The sequence below is a fragment of the Diceros bicornis genome, chromosome 15 (assembly GCF_020826845.1).
Source record: "Diceros bicornis minor isolate mBicDic1 chromosome 15, mDicBic1.mat.cur, whole genome shotgun sequence".
In the NCBI taxonomy this organism is placed as follows: domain Eukaryota; kingdom Metazoa; phylum Chordata; class Mammalia; order Perissodactyla; family Rhinocerotidae; genus Diceros; species Diceros bicornis.
This window is the reverse complement of record NC_080754.1, coordinates 5501302-5520391: the sequence shown is the minus strand read 5'-3', so window position 1 is coordinate 5520391 and position 19090 is coordinate 5501302. Positions and strand designations below refer to the sequence as shown.

The 19090-nt window shown below is 39.4% G+C and overlaps 1 protein-coding gene across 10 annotated transcripts in view; it reads left to right on the top strand.

Annotated features, from left to right (window-relative positions):
- The window catches only part of ABI3BP (ABI family member 3 binding protein), a 242074-nt gene that overhangs the window by 144653 nt on the left and 78331 nt on the right, over positions 1 to 19090 (top strand). For 4 of the 10 annotated variants that reach the window (XM_058555691.1, XM_058555689.1, XM_058555690.1 and 1 more), the window contains 15 exons: positions 1637 to 1696; positions 2518 to 2607; positions 3928 to 3960; positions 4768 to 4854; positions 5991 to 6050; positions 6880 to 6963; positions 8237 to 8296; positions 10707 to 10766; positions 11573 to 11656; positions 13018 to 13077; positions 13903 to 13986; positions 15144 to 15203; positions 15987 to 16070; positions 17469 to 17525; positions 18560 to 18619. The exons of 2 other annotated variants lie outside the window; for them this stretch is intronic. In XM_058555691.1, coding sequence (XP_058411674.1) covers positions 1637 to 1696; positions 2518 to 2607; positions 3928 to 3960; positions 4768 to 4854; positions 5991 to 6050; positions 6880 to 6963; positions 8237 to 8296; positions 10707 to 10766; positions 11573 to 11656; positions 13018 to 13077; positions 13903 to 13986; positions 15144 to 15203; positions 15987 to 16070; positions 17469 to 17525; positions 18560 to 18619 — 1023 coding nt within the window. The remainder of the gene's footprint in view (positions 1 to 1636; positions 1697 to 2517; positions 2608 to 3927; positions 3961 to 4767; positions 4855 to 5990; positions 6051 to 6879; positions 6964 to 8236; positions 8297 to 10706; positions 10767 to 11572; positions 11657 to 13017; positions 13078 to 13902; positions 13987 to 15143; positions 15204 to 15986; positions 16071 to 17468; positions 17526 to 18559; positions 18620 to 19090) is intronic. 4 more of the 10 variants (XM_058555695.1, XM_058555694.1, XM_058555692.1 and 1 more) reach the window with 3 other exon arrangements.

Genomic DNA, 19090 nt, shown 5'->3' with positions numbered 1-19090 from the left:
ACTATTTTCAACAAAGACCTTTTTAACATCAGGGCAGACGTTCTTACGTCTGCAGCTCAGCTTCTGCCCCTGGATGTCATTCTGTCTTTGATCCCCTTCAGGGACATTCAGACTCTTCAGCACTTGAATCTGTCCGCAGTCACAGGCACGCTCCCATCCGTCCTTCAAACCAGGAAATTTTTGAGATCTCTGCTTTTATGTGTGCATAATTCATGGATGTGGGAGAGGAGCAACAAAAAGGCTGATTGGGACTTGAGACCATGCATAATTCTCTCTTTCTCGCTAAAGTCCCTTCTTCCTTGATTCCATACTATTCAAACACAACTGGACCTTTCTATTGACAAATTCATCTTGTGATGCTGAATTCCAAACAAAAGAGGGACTCCTCTTTTTTTGTTTGAAGGCAATCGGCTTTGAATATTGTTTTCATCCTGTTCTTGTTTACTCCATCTCTTCTGTGTATTATATTTTCAATTAGTTCAGAAAATGTTCTCAGATGTGGCTTAAACCAACTCTGCTGTGATGTCCTGGACAGTCAGGGAAAGACAATGTCGATAAAAGTGCTTATGGGGTGGGGCCGGCCCGGTGGCGCAAGCGGTTAAGTGCGCGCGCTCCGCTGCGGCGGCCCGGGGTTCGCTGGTTCGGATCCCGGGCGCGCACTGACGCACTGCTTGGTAAGCCATGCTGTGGCGGCATCCCATATAAAGTGGAGGAAGATAGGCACCGATGTTAGCCCAGGGCCGTCTTCCTCAGCAAAAAAAGAGGAGGATTGGCGGATGTTAGCTCAGGGCTGATCTCCTCACAAAAAAAAAAAAAAAAAAAAAAGTGCTTATGGGGTTTTCAGTGATGAGATGTTTTAATGTTACACTTAGTCTTTTGCATTTAATGAAAAATAAATAGAGACACTAATTTAAAACCAAGGAGTTGTAATTCTTAATCTTATACCTATACATAATTAAATCATTTCAGAGTATTATAGAATTATAGGAATCTTGTTTATCAGATTGAAAAGTTGAATTATTACTTTTCTTTTTTTGTAATCATCTCTGTTCCTCACTTGAATAATTATCTCCTAGTTATCCATTTGAAATAAATGAATAAATAAGAAGAAATAGTAAGAAGGAGTATCACATTTATTACAGAGAAAAGGCACAAGTTTATCTTTTGCATAACTGTCACAGGTCTCCGTTAAATAGACCTACAAAAATCATTTTTAAAAATTTCCCTCTCCACCACCATTCCTCCAAACGAATATTAATAACGGTGGTGAAAGCCTTTCAAATACTAAGAGAAGCTTTCATAGTAATTTTTCAGAGTAATTTAAAATACATGTCAGATAACTAAGAGACTTTTTGGAGCCAAGTTTCCAATATAGTTGGAATCAGATAATTAAACAAAGAAAAAAACTTATCATTGGCCTCATAGTAATGCAAAGTGCAAAGAGTATGGCTATTTTGTGAGATAAATGGGAACCAGAGTACAGCCAGTTATTAGTAAAAATACAAATTCTACTTTTCCAGAGTTCAGAAATGCTTTTTAAACATTACAGGGTTAAGAAGATTCATTTTCAAGATAATTTTCTTTCTTTTCCTATGTTTCTTAAATCTCCATTGTTTATTGTATTGCTTTTGGTCAGTTCCTGCCACAGACATTGAACCTGTGACTCTGAGAACTGAGGCTCCCAGAACAACATTAGGTAATGACCTTTTATCTCTTTAAGCAAGTGCGTTTCTGCTCACTGTCTAGTCTATTCCATTACTATCTTGGTCAAGGGGCTTTCTCTTTCATAAGATTTTCTCATCATCTTCTCTTGTTACTCAACTATATTCTTCATTTGGAATGTATTGAAGGTGTTGAAAACAAGTTACCTTGGTTAGAATATAAGCCCATATGCAGCTAGTGCAGACCTTCTATCTCCCATATTATCCAGCTTTATTAACGCTTTACGAGGCCTGTGATTCTGCTGTGTTCTGTGGTAAAGCTGAATTTCAAATACAATTAAGAGTGCCCCATAAATATCAATTATAATTCTGTGGGCATCAACAAAAAGTTGCTTTAAGATATGCAGGGCATTTTTATTGTCTACTAATGATTTTAAGAAATGAAATGTGCTTATTCTAATAGCGTTCAATGGCCTGTATGCCTGAGCCAGGTAATTTCTAAACGCACTCTCCCCAAGCAGGAGAGCCTGGACCCCTTTCTAACGTGGTATTGGCGTGCTGTGCTCTGACTCCCCTTAGGTCAGGAGCCTCTTTAAAAATCTGACAGCAGCAATAATAATAATGCTTTCAGATGATCAAAATAATGTTATATATTCCTTCTCAAAAGAACTGTCAGTAGACCCCTCCCAAAAGAAATTTCTTTTGCATAGAGATGACAAGAGAATTCCAAACCAAAGAGCCGAATTTCTCATGACTCAAGAAGGTCTAGCAAAATTTGGAAAACCTAGAGCCATGCATAATCCTTTCTTTGGTTTCTGGAGTCATAAGTCGACATTAACCAGTTTCCTTTCCTCAGCTCCAAAAACCTCACAAAGAACAAGACCACGTCGTCCGCGTCCCAAACCTAAAACCACGCCGAGGCCAGAGGCGCCTCAGACAAAACCGGGTAAATATGTGCTTCCCCAGCCTGTGGGACCCTGTCAAATGTGCTACTCGGTGGCAGTTTAACCTTCCACCTAATAACCTTCGTGACCCTGAGGGGTGAAAGCCCACGTCACAGGTGCTCTGGTCAGTGCCCGTGATTTCTCACGTGGCTTGGTATCTTCCTGGCACCCAGGTATCTTATTTCCCTCTCTGGCCATTCAATTACATTTTTGTCTTTGACTCTGGCTCAGCAAAAACTTATCTAGTTAAGTATCTAACTAGCCTATTTGGTTCAATTAGTCACACATTTTATTCAGTACCACATTAGCATCTGTAGGGGATAGTTTAGAAATAACAAATGACTTGGCTTGATTGAGGAAGGAAGCTGCTCTTGAAACTGTTCATAAATAGATATAAAGGGATATGGGCAAAAGCAACGTACTGATTGAGTTTTACCAACTGTTAGGCACATTCTTAAGTTGATTCTTAGAGAAGTAAAAGATCCACAGGCTGATAGGTGTCACGTGGACCTTGTTTGTAGCTTTGTTGGAGGGATGGGCAGGAAGGTGCCATATGTGTGGCTGACAGCAGAAGGAATTACAAGTGCAACCTGATTGTGAGAAAGGAGAAAGGCGATGTTCATTTAGCTGGTGCTCTGAAATTTTGGTCAGTGATGCTGCTTTTAGATGGGTCTATGAAGAGGGCCTTGAACGCCTGACTTCAATGGCTGGGTGTGAGCTGACCATCTGCAGCATACTCTCCTGTCCTCCCGGGGTCAGGCCTTTTCTGTCCAGATAACAGAGCGATGCTCTGACAAGTTTCACAGCCTGAATGACCACCTGTGTCTTGCTCTTTTATGTGCCTTTGGACAGAGGTCTTTGTCTTTTTCCAAAGTGGACTCTCAACAAAAAAGAGCATTGTCTATTTTGGTTATTCATTACAGTATCTGCTTAAATGTATCAACCGTTGCATCAATCATGATCTAAGGCTTTGTTTTCCAGTATATAGTTATAGATTATATTTTCATATTCTTCTCTCGTAATTGTCTCATAAGCAGGTTATTAGACAAATGCCTAAAGATTTTTCTAAGCAGGGTTTTCTCCTGTATTATCAGATAATATAAAAACAAGCACAACTTGTAGCTAACCATGCAGAGATACTAAGGATACAACCATTTCATAAGAACAAATATCTTTGTATGCTCACGTCAGACCTTTAAAATTTTTGCTTTTGGCTATAGAATCAATGCTACACTAGTGAAGTTCATTTTCAAGAGAGTTTGATGACTTTTCTCCTGTGTTTAACTTTTTTTTAAATTACTTTTTATCATTTCTTGCTACAGACATTGAACCTGTTACTCCTGGGACGTCTTTAGGTAATGATCCTTACGTCCTTCAGCAAGTGCTGTTTCTTCTTCGTTGTCAGGCTTATCTGTGGTGCGATTTAGATGATGATGTCAAAATTCATTGTCATCCTATTACAGTGTTCATCTTTAAAGATAAAAGGCTTTCTTTCTAACAGAAATGTGTATGGACTTAATTCAAGACCACTATCTGCTCCACATCCCAGCTTGAAATTGCATCTTGTTGATCTGAGTCTCTGTTTAACTAGTACTGTTTGTCAGAGCTGAGATCCAAATAGGGTCCCCCATATACTCCTTACTTAGATCACCAATACAGTATCATTATGATACCATGAAGTTTCTTTAAGCATCTTTTTTTCCTATATTTCAAGTTCTACATAACGTTTTTCAGTTTGTTGATGTTTCAGGGAATTTTATATACTTATTCTAGTGAATTACCAAGTGGGAAATTTTCCCAAGCCTAGTCGTTTGAACCTATAAGTGAATACTATAGGGTGGTTTGAACTCCTCTCACACCATCAGAGTTTAGCAGTGATTTGTAACCAGTTTCAGATTAGGGACACTTAAGAAAATGACAGTTCCTCACCTTCATTTCTTAAATGTAATTGTAATATAATTTTTAATCTCTGGAGAACTCTCAATTATAAAAGAAAACTTATTAGTATACTAAAGGATGAAATTTCAAACCAAAACAACAAAGTTGTCTCCACTCAAAGAAACTCGGACAAGCCTTAAAAAGCTTAGAGCCAGGTTATATCATTCTATTCAGAGTTTATGGAGGCATCAGCACTATATTAATCCTAAATTTTCTTCCTTCAGCTCCAGCAAAAACTACAAAGAGACCCCGTCGTCTGCGTCCCAAACCTAAAACCACACCCCATCCAGAAGTACCTCAGACCAAACTGGGTAAATATGTGGTGTCTGGTTTAAGGAATCCAAGCAGCCAACCCCAGTTGGGACCCTAAATTCTATGCACATGGTTGGTACATGCTCTATATAGCTCTTAAGAGTAAAAGCCACTAGTTAGTCAGGAGAGCATGAGATATCCGAGCATCCCGTGCTTCCTGTGCAGGAATCTGCTCCATCAATGATCATTTATTTACTTGTCTTGCTATCTGATTCCATTGGTGTCTTAAAGATAAAGCTTGCTCAGTCAAGCATTGAGCCAACACAATCAATTCAAGTTGAGAACTTTTACTAATCCCTTCTATATCCCATAACCGTATTAGCAGTTGTGAGATACATCAGAAGGAGGAAGTATGTTTTATTTACTAATCAGTTCGTACTATAGTTGTAAACAAAAGCTCTTCTGCAGAAACAGGTAGAAAATAGCATGAGGCAGCATGGTTAAACAAATGTGAAACAATTTCTCAAATGGTACAAATGTTGTATGCTAGGAGTGTGGCAAATATTTGGAGCAGGAAAAGATCCAGGATAGTTAGGAAGAAATCAGTACAGAATTTGCACGAGTGGAGGGATGAGGGAACAAAGGCTGACAAGCATGGAATGTGTTGAAGCTGGCATCCCAGACAGAGGTCGGCTTGTTGACGTTCTCCTGCTGAATGGGCCCATGGATGAATTAAAGTGGGGCTGAGATGTCTACTCCAGAGCTTAGATTTGATCCAGTGGGCTTCAGCGATCTGCACAGAACCATGCTTTTTCTGTTCTTAGAACTGAAGATGCCTAGTCAAATATGGTACCACAAACTGAGAGGTTGTTCCTCACATTATTACATTAAGTGCCACTGTTTTCTCTAAGGGCGTAGTTTCTTAATATAGTCTCAGCTTCCTTTTGGCTATCTGTTGTGTGTGGTGGACAGACCTAGGGTGACGCCCTACTCCCTACCCCCTACCCCCTCCACCTCCCACCCCCATAGCTCCTGCCTCTTGGTGTCAATGTCTTTGTGTAATCCATCCAAACCTTCTTCTTCCCCTCTCCGGCTTAGAAGCCTTAGAAGCATTATTTGTACTGGCAAGATGAATTTTCTGACACTCCGTGCATTCACAAAAATCTCTCTGGTTTCTTTTATTACTTTTGATCAGTTCCTGCCACAACCCTTGAACCGGTTATTCTTAGAACCGAGGCTCCAGGGACGACGCTAGGTAATGACACGTTATGTCCACAACATCTGCTTTTCCTGCTCATTTCACACCCACTTCCTCACCGTCATAGCCATGGCTTCTCCTGCTTCACAAAACTTCTGTGTCATCCTCTATTGTCATTCAATTACTTCTTAATACATTGAAGAGTATTAAAACAGCTTACTTGTTCTTAAGAGAGCCGGGTATGAACTTAGGGTGGTACACGTACCTGCAATGCAATGCATTTGAATTTGCGGCATTTAGCCCCCGTGTAACCTTTTAATCCATTCTTTGTTACTGTGTTTCAAACGCAATCAGTGGGGGTTGGGATGAGGGTGTTTGTCCTTGATCTAAGCTGAGTGCGTTGTCACAGCTATTATGGCGTGACGTAATTCTCGTGCAGATCTAAATTCCTACATCTTTACTATCTGCATGATTTGGGTTTCTTTTTTTTTTTTTGCCATTTTAGGTAACGATGTGGTCTTTTTTTCAGTAAGGAGTGAAATAGAAAATATGCCCAAAGCTAATAAATTTAAATTATAAGCACCATCATTAGTATGAAATCACCCCACCCCCTTCCCCTACCACCGTAACTCAACAAGATTTGGAAGCTTTTTTCATTCAGAAATCCCTGTGAGAATCTCCTTGATATATCAGCTCCTGTTTCTGTGAGATTTTTGTTTTCCAGAGTAATATAAATGATATAAAGAGGCAGTTATCAAAACAGGGGCAAATATTTCAAACTCAAAAGAAAAATTTCCTGAAACTCAAAAAATCATAACAAGTCTAATCCTAGTCACAGCTTCTGGAACTAAAAACACTCTACTAACCTGAGATTTTCTTCCTTTAGCTCCCAAAGTGCCTCAGCAGACCCGTCATCCGCGCCCCAAACCTAAAACCGCAGCAAGTCCAGAAGCGGCTCAGACTGAACTGGGTAAATGAGTGGGTCCTGGTTAGGCAATCCCGGCAGCCCTCCCTGTGGGGTCCAGAGAGAGTGAAGGGGCAAGGCAGGCTGAGCGGCTGCTTCTCCCCTGAAGCAGGCAACCAGAACACAGTTGAGAGGTCTCATGTAGTAGCTGAATTCCTCACTCTTTGTGAATTAGAATCTTCTCTCTAAATGTCCATTAATTGACTTCTCATTCAATCCTATGAATCCTTTAAATATTGAATGTTTATGGTGAACAGAAACAGATATAGATGAATGTAGGTTCCAGCAGATAGGAGAGAGAGTATTTCTTGGTAACTATGAAAGTTGTATAAGTCATAGTAAGGATCTAGGGCAGGAGTTGAACATTTTCTATAAAAGGCTAGATGCTACATATTTGAGAGTTTGTGGGCCATATAGTCTCTTTGTATGGTTTTTTTTTTTTTCCATAACCACTTAAAAATGGAAAAATCATTCTTTGCTCTCATGGGCTGTATGAAAACAAGCCACAGGCAAGGTATGGCCTGTGGGCCATAGTTTGTCAACGCCAGTTTAAAGAAATGATCAGGGTGGGCCAGAATAGTTAGGAAGGACATGAGCACTGAAATCACTGTAGATTTGGACCACTGGGGGAGGGGATGGAGAGGTTCAGAAAGGCAGGACATGTATGGAGGCCAGTGAGAGGAGGCAGAGGCTTCTATCACTGATGGAGGGAGGCTGTCAGGCTTCTAAGTGTTGATCAGAGCATTTCATTGAGGCTGCAGCAGCTAAATGAGCCCATAGGACCAGTTGAAAAGGGACTTTGAATGTGGGACTTAGGAGTTTGGATTTCACGTAAGAATCATCAGTATCCATATGTGGTCAGGCTTTCCCTGAGCACTGGACAGAGAGATACCAGCTGTACCTCAGGCTGAATGGCTGCCCCTTATCCTACTCGCTTGAGTAGCGTGGTTGAGCAAAGCCTATTATCTGTTTCCAAAGATGAGCTTTCAGCAAGATGGATATGGTCTACTTTGGTCCATTACTTAGACTAGGATCATCAAAGAGTGAGAAACCTCAGGGGCACTTCCCAGGGGAAGTTGTCTGAGTACAAAGACAATCATTCCTACTTGAGGAATTGGTACCGAGTGCAGAGACCCCACATCCCTCAGCTCAGAAGGTTGATAGTGTTTGCTTTGTGCTCTAGACACGTTATTACTCTAGTGCAATTCTTTTTGAGGTGAATATTCTGAGATTGTATAAATGTTTAACATTTCATTGTTTTTTTTATTATTTTGGTCAGTTCCTGCTACAGTCTTTGAACCAGTTACTCCTATAAGAGAGGCTCCAGGGACAGCGCTTGGTAATGCTGCTTTCTCACCTTCAGCAGTGCTCTCTCTGCTCATTGTCAAACCCGTTCCACTCTGTTGCCTTTTGGCTACATTCTTCATTTTCTGAGCTGAACATGCATAAAACAAGTTACCTCCTGTTCTTAAGAGAGTTGTGCCTGAACCTAGTTTGGGATATCTTCCTGCCTCGTACCTTACTTTAAAATTTTTTCACGCCACCTCATGTTTTTGGCTTAATCCGAGTTCTCTGTTGAGGTAAATTTCATATGTCCGTGAGAGTGCCTGACCCTGACCTCTGGCCACCAGGCTGGAAGAGGGAGGTTTCTTTACACACCCTTTGTACAGCTATCTTCTTTATCTGCCTGATTTTTGTTGTTGTTTTAACCTTGGGTAGTATGTTTTTAGTGAATTGTCTAACAGATGTGATCAAGCCTAACAAGTTTAAATAGTGAGCCCCATCCTTAGCGTGAACCTGACTCCCGCTTACTCTCCACCATAGTTTGGAAATGATTCTTCATCTTTTTAATGCCTCAGAGAACTCGAGGAGAATGCGATAAAAATACCAATCTTGACTCTCTGAATTAATAACTTCATTTTTTATGTCAACTTTGCCTCCAAAGTATCTTCAATAACAAAAGAAAATATAATACCATAGTAGTGGCAAAATTTTCACACAAAAAGATACATTTCCTGAAACTCAAGAAAATATATCAAGCTTTGGAAAACTTAAAGATATTTTTTAAGCCCTATAATTTGCAGAACCATAAACTTTAGAGTAACTAAATGTTATCTTTTTCCTTCTCCAAAAACATCCCAGTGGACATGTCGTTCACAACACAAACTTAAAACCACTCTAAGTCCACATGTAGCTGAGTCCTTGGTTTCAGCAGCCTAGGAGCCTGTCGCCGATTGAGAACGTAAACCCACTTACCCCCTCCAGAGCTGGCAAGGCGTTCAGGTTTGGAAGAGACGTAATCTTCCCTCTAATTCTGGGTGGTAAGAGACATGTTTGACCTCTCAGTCTGGAGGCTACTTGAGCACAAAAACTTCCTGCATGGAAAGCCTAGAGAATGAGAATCAGGGTGTTTTTTACACATTCAAGACTTTTCTTGGGTACATTAAGTCTTAGACTCATTATATAAGGTCTTAAAGAAGTGGAAAATCAGTCTGGGCTTCAGTAGAGCAAGGAAGGAGTTTGGGCCTTGATGTCACATCAGAATTTGCACAAGTGGAGAGGTGACAGTGAACAAAGATGAAAAACTAGGATATTTACAGATGCAGCCAGAATGAGCAGAGATCTTGCTTCTTCTAAGTGTCAGTCAAAGCATTTTTGTTGGTAATTATACATTTGGATGACACCATGGAGGGTTGAAGGAGGCTGATATTGTTCTCATGTGCATCAGAAATCTCTTCTGTCCACACTGGATAAAGCTTTCCCCGTGCTGAGAGAGGATGGGCGCTTTACTGGATGCCACAGACTGAGTAGCTGCCCCTCACCTAGTCCTCTTGAATGCCTTTGTTTGGACAGAAGTCACAAGATCTTTCCAAAGCTCAGTTCCCAGCAAAATCATCATTGGTTATTTGTGTCACGGCTGCTTGGTTATTTAGGAACTTTTTCTGCAACCATAATTTGATAAACATGCTAGATGGTTTCTTTATTCAGCATCTACAGAAGTGTGAGAGTTTTTCACATGCTTCTTGAGCGTTGTTAAAAACATATTAAAGCAAATGCCTAAAAATGTCCTAAAGTCTACCATGGTAAACTCAGATAATCAAGCACCAACTGCAGGAACTATTTCCCTCCTTTGGTACTAAACAGAGACCAAAGGTAATGACTCCCTCATGAGATGAGGAAGTCCCTAACTACAGTTTGGCCAAGTGACAAGACAATTGATTTCCTTTCGTATTAGTCAGCAAGGGCTGCCATAACAAAATACCACAGACTGGGTGACTTAAACAACAGAAATCTATTTCTCACAGCTCTTGAAGCTGGAAGTCTAATATCAGGTGTCAGCAGGTTTAATTCCTCCTGAGGCCTCTCTCCTTGGCTTGCAGATGGCCACCATCTTGCTGTGTCCTCAAACGGCCTTTCCTCTGTGCGTGAAACTCTCTCGTGTCTCTCTCCCTTATAAGGACATCAGTCCTATTGGATTAGAGCCCTACCCTTAATACATCATTCAACCTTAATTGCCTCTTTAAAGGCCTTATCTCCAAATACAGTCACACTGGGAGTTACGGCTTTAAGTACATGAATTTGGAGGAGAAACAATTCAGTCCATAATACCCTTCATTCATAAATTTTAAAAAAATTATTCTAGAGGTAATGTTACACTGGCAAGATTCGTTTTGAATCTGGTATGGTTTGAATGTTGTAGGTCTTCATACATTTAAAAATAAAATCTCTTATTTGTTTTATTGCTTCAGTTCCTGTCACAGATTTTGAACCTGTTGCTTTCGCAGCCGAGACCTCTGGGACAACATTAGGTAATGACCGTGGGTAATTCACCAAGTGCTTTTGCTGCTCATTGTCCCCTCCATTCAGTCTCTGTCTCCTGGCTTTTTCTCCTTCACGAGATGACCACCATCATCCTCTGCTGCCATTCAATCACTTCTTTCATCTGAAGAGTTCTGAAGCCTCTTAAAAACAAGTTTCCTGTTGTTTTTATGAGAGCAGGCATGAGCTTAGCTCAAAACACGTACTGCTACGTGGCACATTTGAAATTGTCACATTACCCTCTGCCTCGTTCTGTGTTAAAGGTGAATTTAAAACAAATTGGGATCTATTTCTTACCTAGGCTGATCGGTGATAACAACTACTCTTATGCTCCTTTGCACATCTGAGTTTCTAGATTTTTAAACAATTGTCTGCATGGTATGTTTGTTTCTTTGTGGGTGCTTTAAGTCATGATGTGTTTTATTACTAATCTGACAAGTAGGAAATTACCCCAATCTGAAATTTAAATTATGAGGATCTTACTTAGTGTGACCCTAACTTGCCCTCCCCTTGCATAGAGCTGAGCATCCTTCTCCGTTATTTCCCCAGGGAGGACATTCTATGAGTGTCTGGTTACAAGTGCTAATCTTCATACTTTGAATATCCTATATACATAGGTTTGCCCCCAAAGTACCCTCGACGATAAAAAGAAGATACACTGGCATAAAAGGAGTGAAAATTTTAAACTACAGATAATTTCCTGGAACTTTAGAAAATCTAACAGATTTTAGAAAAACTTCTCCTCAGTATCCAGAGTTGTAAGACCTAGAGTAACCCAAGGCTTTTCTTTCTTCAGCTCCCAAACCACCACAAAGACCGCGTCGTCCACGTCCCAGACCTAAAACCACACTGAGCCCTCAAGTACCTCACACCAAACCGGGTAAATGTGGAATTCCTTGGTTTAAGGGTGAGCCCTAGTAGCCTATCCCAGTGGGGACCCAAAGCAGTACCAAGCTCTTATTCTCTCTAAGCATGAGGTCAGGAGGCATTGTCAGTAATGTCTCCTCTGCCCAAGTATCAGGGAGAATATGACTGGGTGAGATACAGTTGGTGCCAGAAGACCTTATTCTTTCTATATGAGAGTCTTCTTTGATATGCATTTAATATATTTCTTACTAAAAAATTCCATTCAAATCTTAAAGATAAAACTTCTTTAACAGAGCCAATAAACAAACAAATTTTAATTCCCTTGCATATTTAATTGCAATTTTAATTCCTGGACCGATATTGACAACCATGGGTGGTGTGTCAGCTGTAGGAGACTTATTTTATTTCTAAAGCAGTAGAGTTGAGTACGTGTTTATGTGATATAAACATTAAATATTGACCTTGCAAAGGAAAAAATCAAGGTGAACTGAACTTGGACCTTGTCCTTGGGCCCACTACAGATTTGACTGAATGGAGGGAAAAGTGAACCAAGGCAGAAGGACTGGACACGTTGGGGGTGGTCAGCCAGAAAGGCAGTCCAGTCTGCGTGGAACAGACTGTCCTACTTTTAGATGACCAAAACATGCTTGTTGATGGTGCTGCGTTTGGAAGTGTCCATCCAGTCAGTTGAAAGAAGATTTTGAGGACCTGATTCAGGGGCTTAGATTTGATACAGGGATGTCAACTCTCTTTCCACTTTTTCTGAGCTTAGGCCAGACAGATGCTCTACTAAGTGTTACAGACTGAGTGAGCATCTTCATCCTGCTTTCTCATCTGCCATGTTTGGACAGAGATCTCAGACTCTTTCCCTAGATGAGTTCTTGGCAAGATCAACATAGTCTACTTCAGAGATTAATTTTTATGTCTATTTCAAACTTATAAACTGTCTCTTGTATCCGTGTTTACTTAGACATGGTATGTGCTCATTTTCAGCTTCCATAGAAGTACAAGTTGATCATATTTTCTTAAAGACAATTTTTTTTTCTAATTGTGTATTAGGTAAATGCATAAAAATATTTTCCAGTGTAGAGTTTTTTATATCAGTTAGAACCCATGAGTTTAAAACCTAGGAGAATTTCACGTTGACGTCTTTAGGATACTCAAGATAGTTCGAAGACCGACCTAAGACTGACCATGACTGTAGTTTGGCCAAATCTTCAAAGAACAGTCATCCACTCTTTTCCTCAGTTAGGAAGGTACTTTTTTCTTTGTTTCTATAGGACTGATACACGAGTAGATTTGTTTGGATGTCAATGTTCTAACTTTTCATATATTTTAAAATCTCTCTGGTTTACTGTATTATTTTTTGATCAGTTCCTGCTCTAGTCCTTGAACCTGTCACTCTTAGACCGGAGGCCCCAGGAACAACAGTAGGTAATGATATGCTGTGTTTTCAACAAGCCTTATCCTGCTTTCGAGTTTCATTTTTCATCCAGAGTTTCATCTTGCTTCATGTGACCACAGTGTCATTCTTTGTGGCCATTCATTTACATTCTTCTTAAAATTATGAAAACTCTTAAAACAAATTATCTGTTGTTTTTAAGAGAACTAGTCATGCATGAACCTACTTTAGGACATTTGTTTGCCACGTAACCTATTTGATATTGTGTCCCGTCATTCTGTGTTTTGTTTAAGCAGTGTTTGTGGTAAAAGTGGTTTTCAAACATATCATGGGTCTCTACCTCTTATCTAGGTAGATAAAGCCACTAACAGCTATCACAGGGCCAAGAGAATCCATTCATTGCACGTTTACATTTCTACCTTTTTTTTCTATTTGCATAGTATTTTGTTGCTTTGTTTCTCTTTAGGTAATAATGTGTTCTATTTTAATAGTTATGTGGAAAATGTGCCAAAGATTGAAAGATTAAATTATAAATCTCAGATTTAATGTGACTATCCTTCATTGTCCATTAAAATTTAACAATAGTTCTTAATCGTTTTGTTGCCTAATCAAGCTGCCCTATAAGACTTTGATTATAATTACTAATCTTTTTTCTTAATTAAAAAATTATTTTTGACTTTAAAGAGTCTTCTATGATAAAAGAAGATATAAAAGGAGTATATGTGACAAAAATCTCAAAGTAAAAAAGCAAATATCTAATAAGTTGTAAAAAATCTAGAATCATGTTTTCACCTCCCATAGCTTCCAGAACCATAGATAATGTAATTATGTAGTAACCCAAGAATTTCTTCCTTCAGCTTCCAAAACAGCACAACGGACGGGTCATCCACGTCCCAGACCAAAAACCACACCAAGTCCCGAAGCACCTGAGTCTAAACCAGGTAAACACGTGTTCCTGGTTTAAAAAGCCTAACCCAGCAGAGTCTCAGGAGTAATCCTAGCTGTTGAGAGTAAACCATATGCCCCATGAGAGTAAAGATACACTGATGTTAAGCAGCAGTTCCCCCTGTGGTGATGGCAAGAGGAACACAGTAGGGGGAGGTCTGTGGGGCAACAGAGTGCCTCACGCTTCCTGTAGAAAATCTTCTCTGTCACTGTGCATTTTATCAACTTCCATTTATCTCTTGAAAATAAGACTTCTTTAAAAAAAATTAGACATATTCAGTTCAAATCACAAACACTTATTAACTGCCTTCAGTATCTCCCAAGTCATGTTAGTACCTTTGGGGGTATAAATCATGTGTGGGAGACATGTTTTGGTCCTCAAATCTGCACAACAGTTGAGAACAAAGCCTTTCCCTTATAAATAATAATAATAAATTAGACAGCATCTATGCAAATGCAAGATTGATTTTTGTGTGCTACCAACAAGATGTGCTAGGTACACAAATATTTGGAGCAGGAAAAGATAGATTAAGAAAGAATGGAGCCTTGAAATCACTATAGTACCTGGCTGACTAGAAGGATAGGGAGGGAGAAAATCAGAAAGAGGGGATATAACTAGAGACCCACCAGAGGAGAAAGTCTGACTGTAACACTAGTCTAGAGGATGTCTGACTGCAAGATGGTAGTCGAGAGTTTTCTGGATCTTGATCAGTCTGTGGACTCCCATGGTGGAGATCCTTAGGTGCCTGATGGAGCAGTTGAGATCTGATCCAGTAGACATCAGCAAGCTCTTCTTTGCACATGAAGGCATGCTCTCTCTTTGCTTAAAATGGAGGGATACCAGATTTGATTCATCATGCTGAGGCCTCAGTCTCTTTCCAAAGATCAGTTCTCAGCAAGACCCACACAGCCCACTTTGATTTATGACTTAGAATCAGCTAATCAGAGGAGGAATAAGAAAATAGGTACTTGACTTAGGTATGGCCAAATTTTAGGAAATCACCTCTCTGCTTTTCTAGTTTAACAGGTTTTCAAAGTTGCTGTATGGTTCTAGAAACTATATTACACTAGTAAGGTTCATTTTGAAGTAAATGTTTTGAGTTTTCCCTCATTTAAAACAATCATTTGGTTTGTTTTTAATACTTTTGGTCAGCTCCTACTGCAGCCTTTGAACCTGTTACGTTCAGAACTGAGGCTTGGGTGACAACACAAGGTAATAACACATGTGATCCTCAGTAAGTGCTTTTCCTTCTCATTGTCAAACTCATTGCAGCCACATAGTAGCTACAGGTTCTTTTGCTTCATAAGGCTACATCATCACCCTCTGTTGTCGCTCCATTATACTCTTCATCCTGAAAGCATTGAAGACTCTGACTCTTAAAACAAGTTATCCTTGTTTTTAAGAGAGCCATGCCTGAACCTAATTCAGGTCATCTGTTATGCATGCAACCATCTGAAATTTTTTGTCATCTTGTGTGTTTTTTAACCAATGTTTTGTTAAAGTTGGATTTAAAAAGCAATTCTCTTGACCCTGATGACTATTATAATGTCAGGGAGTTTCTTAGTGGATCTAAAGGTCTACTGTTTTTGTTTTTTCTTTAACTCTCTCTGTGATACTTGTTCTTTGACATTTTAGTTAGGTATGTGGTCTTATTTTAGTAAACTGTCAAAGAGTTTGTATCTAGCTATCACCACCACCATAATATTTTAGCAGTGAGTCTTACCCTTTTTATTCAACAGAAGAGTCCTATGAACAATGCTTCACTTCTTGAATTAATAACTTAATTTTATATATGACTCATTCCCAATGAACTTTCAATTGTAAAAGAGGACTTACTATTATAATAAGAGTGAAACCTTCAAATTAAAAGTTAAAAAGGCACATTGCCTAAAATTTGGGGAAATCTACTAAGTTTTAGGAACTCTAGAGCCATGTCATGCTACCCACAGCTTCTGAATACCAACTCTGTAGTAACTAAAGATTTTCTTTCTTCAGCTCCTAAAACATCAAAACGGACCCGTCGTCCACGTCCCAAACCTAAAACCAAACCAACTACCGAGGCACCTCAAACCAAACCGGGTAAATGTGGGTTTCTAGTTAAAGGAGTGAGTCTGAGCAGCTCTTGGGAGCCTGGGACTGACGCCAACGGTGGGAGTGTTAGCCCGTGTGAGCAGATGTGTGTGAAGGCACAAACTGCTGTGCTGCCGCTCCTGCTGTGAAGCTAGCAAAGGAAAACATGGCTGGGGGAGACCCGAGTGGCAGCCGAACTCCTGGTGCTTTCTGCCTAAAGATCTTCTCTTTTAATATGTATTTTATTTTCTTTTTCTTATTTCATTCTATTCTTCTCTTAAGGATAAAATGTCTAAAATAGAACCAAACATTTTTATTTCAAGAAATAAACGCCAAGTGCCTTGCATCTCCCCGCAGCCACATCAGCAGCTGCGAGGACATCACAGAGGCAGGCAGCTTGTCTTCACTCTCAATCTGTAGTGTAGTCAAAGTCAAAACCGCCCCAAGACGAAACACGCAAGGACTGAACCAAGGCAGTGCGTCTGTACAAATCAAGCTTCTGTTTTACTGGGGCTATAACCAGCTGTGAGCCTAGAGAGAGAAAAGTATGTGAAGGACAGGAATGAGAAGTTGGAAAGAAGTTGGATCTTAAAACCATGGAGATGAACAGAAACAGAAAGAAAGGAGGCACAGAGGCCAACCAGAGGGCACAGGCTTCCTGGAACAAGGGAGGTCCTGTTTCTAAGTGGTGATGATAGTGCTAGGTTTGGAAGGGTCCGTAGAGTAGTTGAAAGTCCTTGAAAGAATGACTCAGAAGCTGGGATCGGACCCTAGAAGCATCAGTGGTTTCTCCTGCAGTCTCCCTCAGCTATATCAGATACCGGATTTTTGTGATCAGAGAGCTGCTCTACTGGGTACCACACACTGAGTGGATATTCATTATCCTGATTGGTTGAGTGCCTTTGCCTCAAATGAGATCTCAACCTGTTTGTAAATATGAGTTCTCAACAAAATGAATATGGTTCACTTTACTTCATTCTTTTCTGTGCCTCCTTTCAAACATAAAAGCTATTTATTGTATCCATGCTTATTTAGACATGTTATTTTCTTAAAGCTGCCACAGAAAAGCCAACAATTGCTAGAACAGTTACATAAGTATATATTTGGTAAAATGTTTAAATAAGTTTCCTAGGGCAGTCTTCTACACTAGTTGAAATTAGGTACTTAGACACCTGGGAGAGTATCGTGTTGATTTTATTGAGAAACTTACCAGACTGTGTAGGCTATGACTAACTACCTCATAAAAGAATGGTTAACCTAGCTATCTGGTGCCCAAATCTTTAAATAATAAGTATTTAATTTCAGAAAAAATTTTAAAATTTCTGTACACCTATTGAAGCAATATTATATTGGTAAGATTTAATTTACTGACTTTTCACAAGTGTTTATTTCATTTCTTTTGATTAGTTCCTACTACAAGTCTTGAACCTGGTACTCTTAGAACTGAAGCTCCAGAAATCATGGGTAATGAGAACGTGTGTTGTTCAAACAGTGTTTTTCCTACATTGTCATTTCATTGTAGCTGCAGGTGCTCCTGCATCTTAAAACCATTTCAACACCCTCTGTTATCATTACATTACAATCTTTATCTTGCAAATTATGCTAAGCTCTATGTAAAGTTATCTGTTGATTTTAAGAGAGCCACGCATAAACTAATTTCAGGGCATCAAACTGCCTTGTAACTGCTCAGCTTTGTGTCATGTGATCGTGTGCATTGGTTTAAATAGCATTGACTATTTTAAGCCTCATTTCAAACATGAATCTCTATCTATTCCTTCTTAACACTGCTTTTCTCTCATCAATTGTGGAAATACCAAGTTTCTTTGCTCACATTACTTTTTATCATATTAGGATCTGTTTGATTATATTGGTGAATCTGTTGTTTCAAGGAATGATGTTTTTAGTTAATTGTCAAAATTTTAAATGTGCCTAAGTCTTGAAGGTTTAGTTGATAGGCTTACATGATGGGGCAGGCTGATTCTCTCTCCTTCTCTAAAAGGCGTTCTTAACTTTTATGGAATCAAAGACCGCTTTGAAATTTTAGTGGGCACAGTCCATTCATTATGCATTGATCCTTATGCTTTCAAACATATGAACTCATTATGGTACCCATGATTATTTACATAGTAGACAAAATAGTAGACATTTATATCGACTTGGGCACAAGTGCAAGTAGACTGATAAATGCTTTTTCCAGTAGAGTTAGAAAAGTGTATGTTATATAAATGTGTAAAAAGCTTGTCCAGCAAGAGTAGATATTAGCAATAGTCAGATAATCAAACATCTAAGAGAACTTCTTGTTGACCACAGTGATATTTAGCAGAGTGCAATGCTAGGTCAATCTTACGAGATTAATGAGTACTTAGCCATGGTTTGGTCAAACCTACAAAGAACAAGTGTTTTTTTCTCTCAGTTCTAAAGCTTAAAAATTAACTTCTGAAATTAGTCTTCAAGTACATTTTTAAATCTCTTTGGTTTATTTTATTATTTTTGGCCAGTTCTTCCTACAGTCCTTGAACTCGTCACTCTTAGGACCAAGGCTCCAGAGACAACATTAGGTAATGATATTCTGTGTTCCTCAACAATTTTTCTGCTCATGGTCAACCCATTCTGTCATCATCATAATCACATTGTCATCAGCTTCATACGACTGTCTTGTCATCCTCTGCTGTCCTTCAACTTTATTTTCCTTCTTCTTAAGAGTATTGAAGACTCTTAAATTACCTGCAGTTTTTAAAAGCTATGCATGGACCTAGGTCAGAATATCTGTCTGCCAAGAATTCTTATTTGAATTTGTGTTGTGTACTTTTGTCTAAACAGAGCTCACGTTTAAAGCTGAGTTTCAAACACTGTCGGTAACGTCTGTGTCTTCTCTAGACCAACTAAACCATAACAGTTCATGTGGTACCATGGGTTCTTTGGCATATTTAAATTTCATAGTGTGAACCTAAGACCCACACCTACAGTTTGGCTATAGCTCTTATCTTTTTTTGAAGTTAGAGATCTACAAGACTCTTCACTCCTTGACT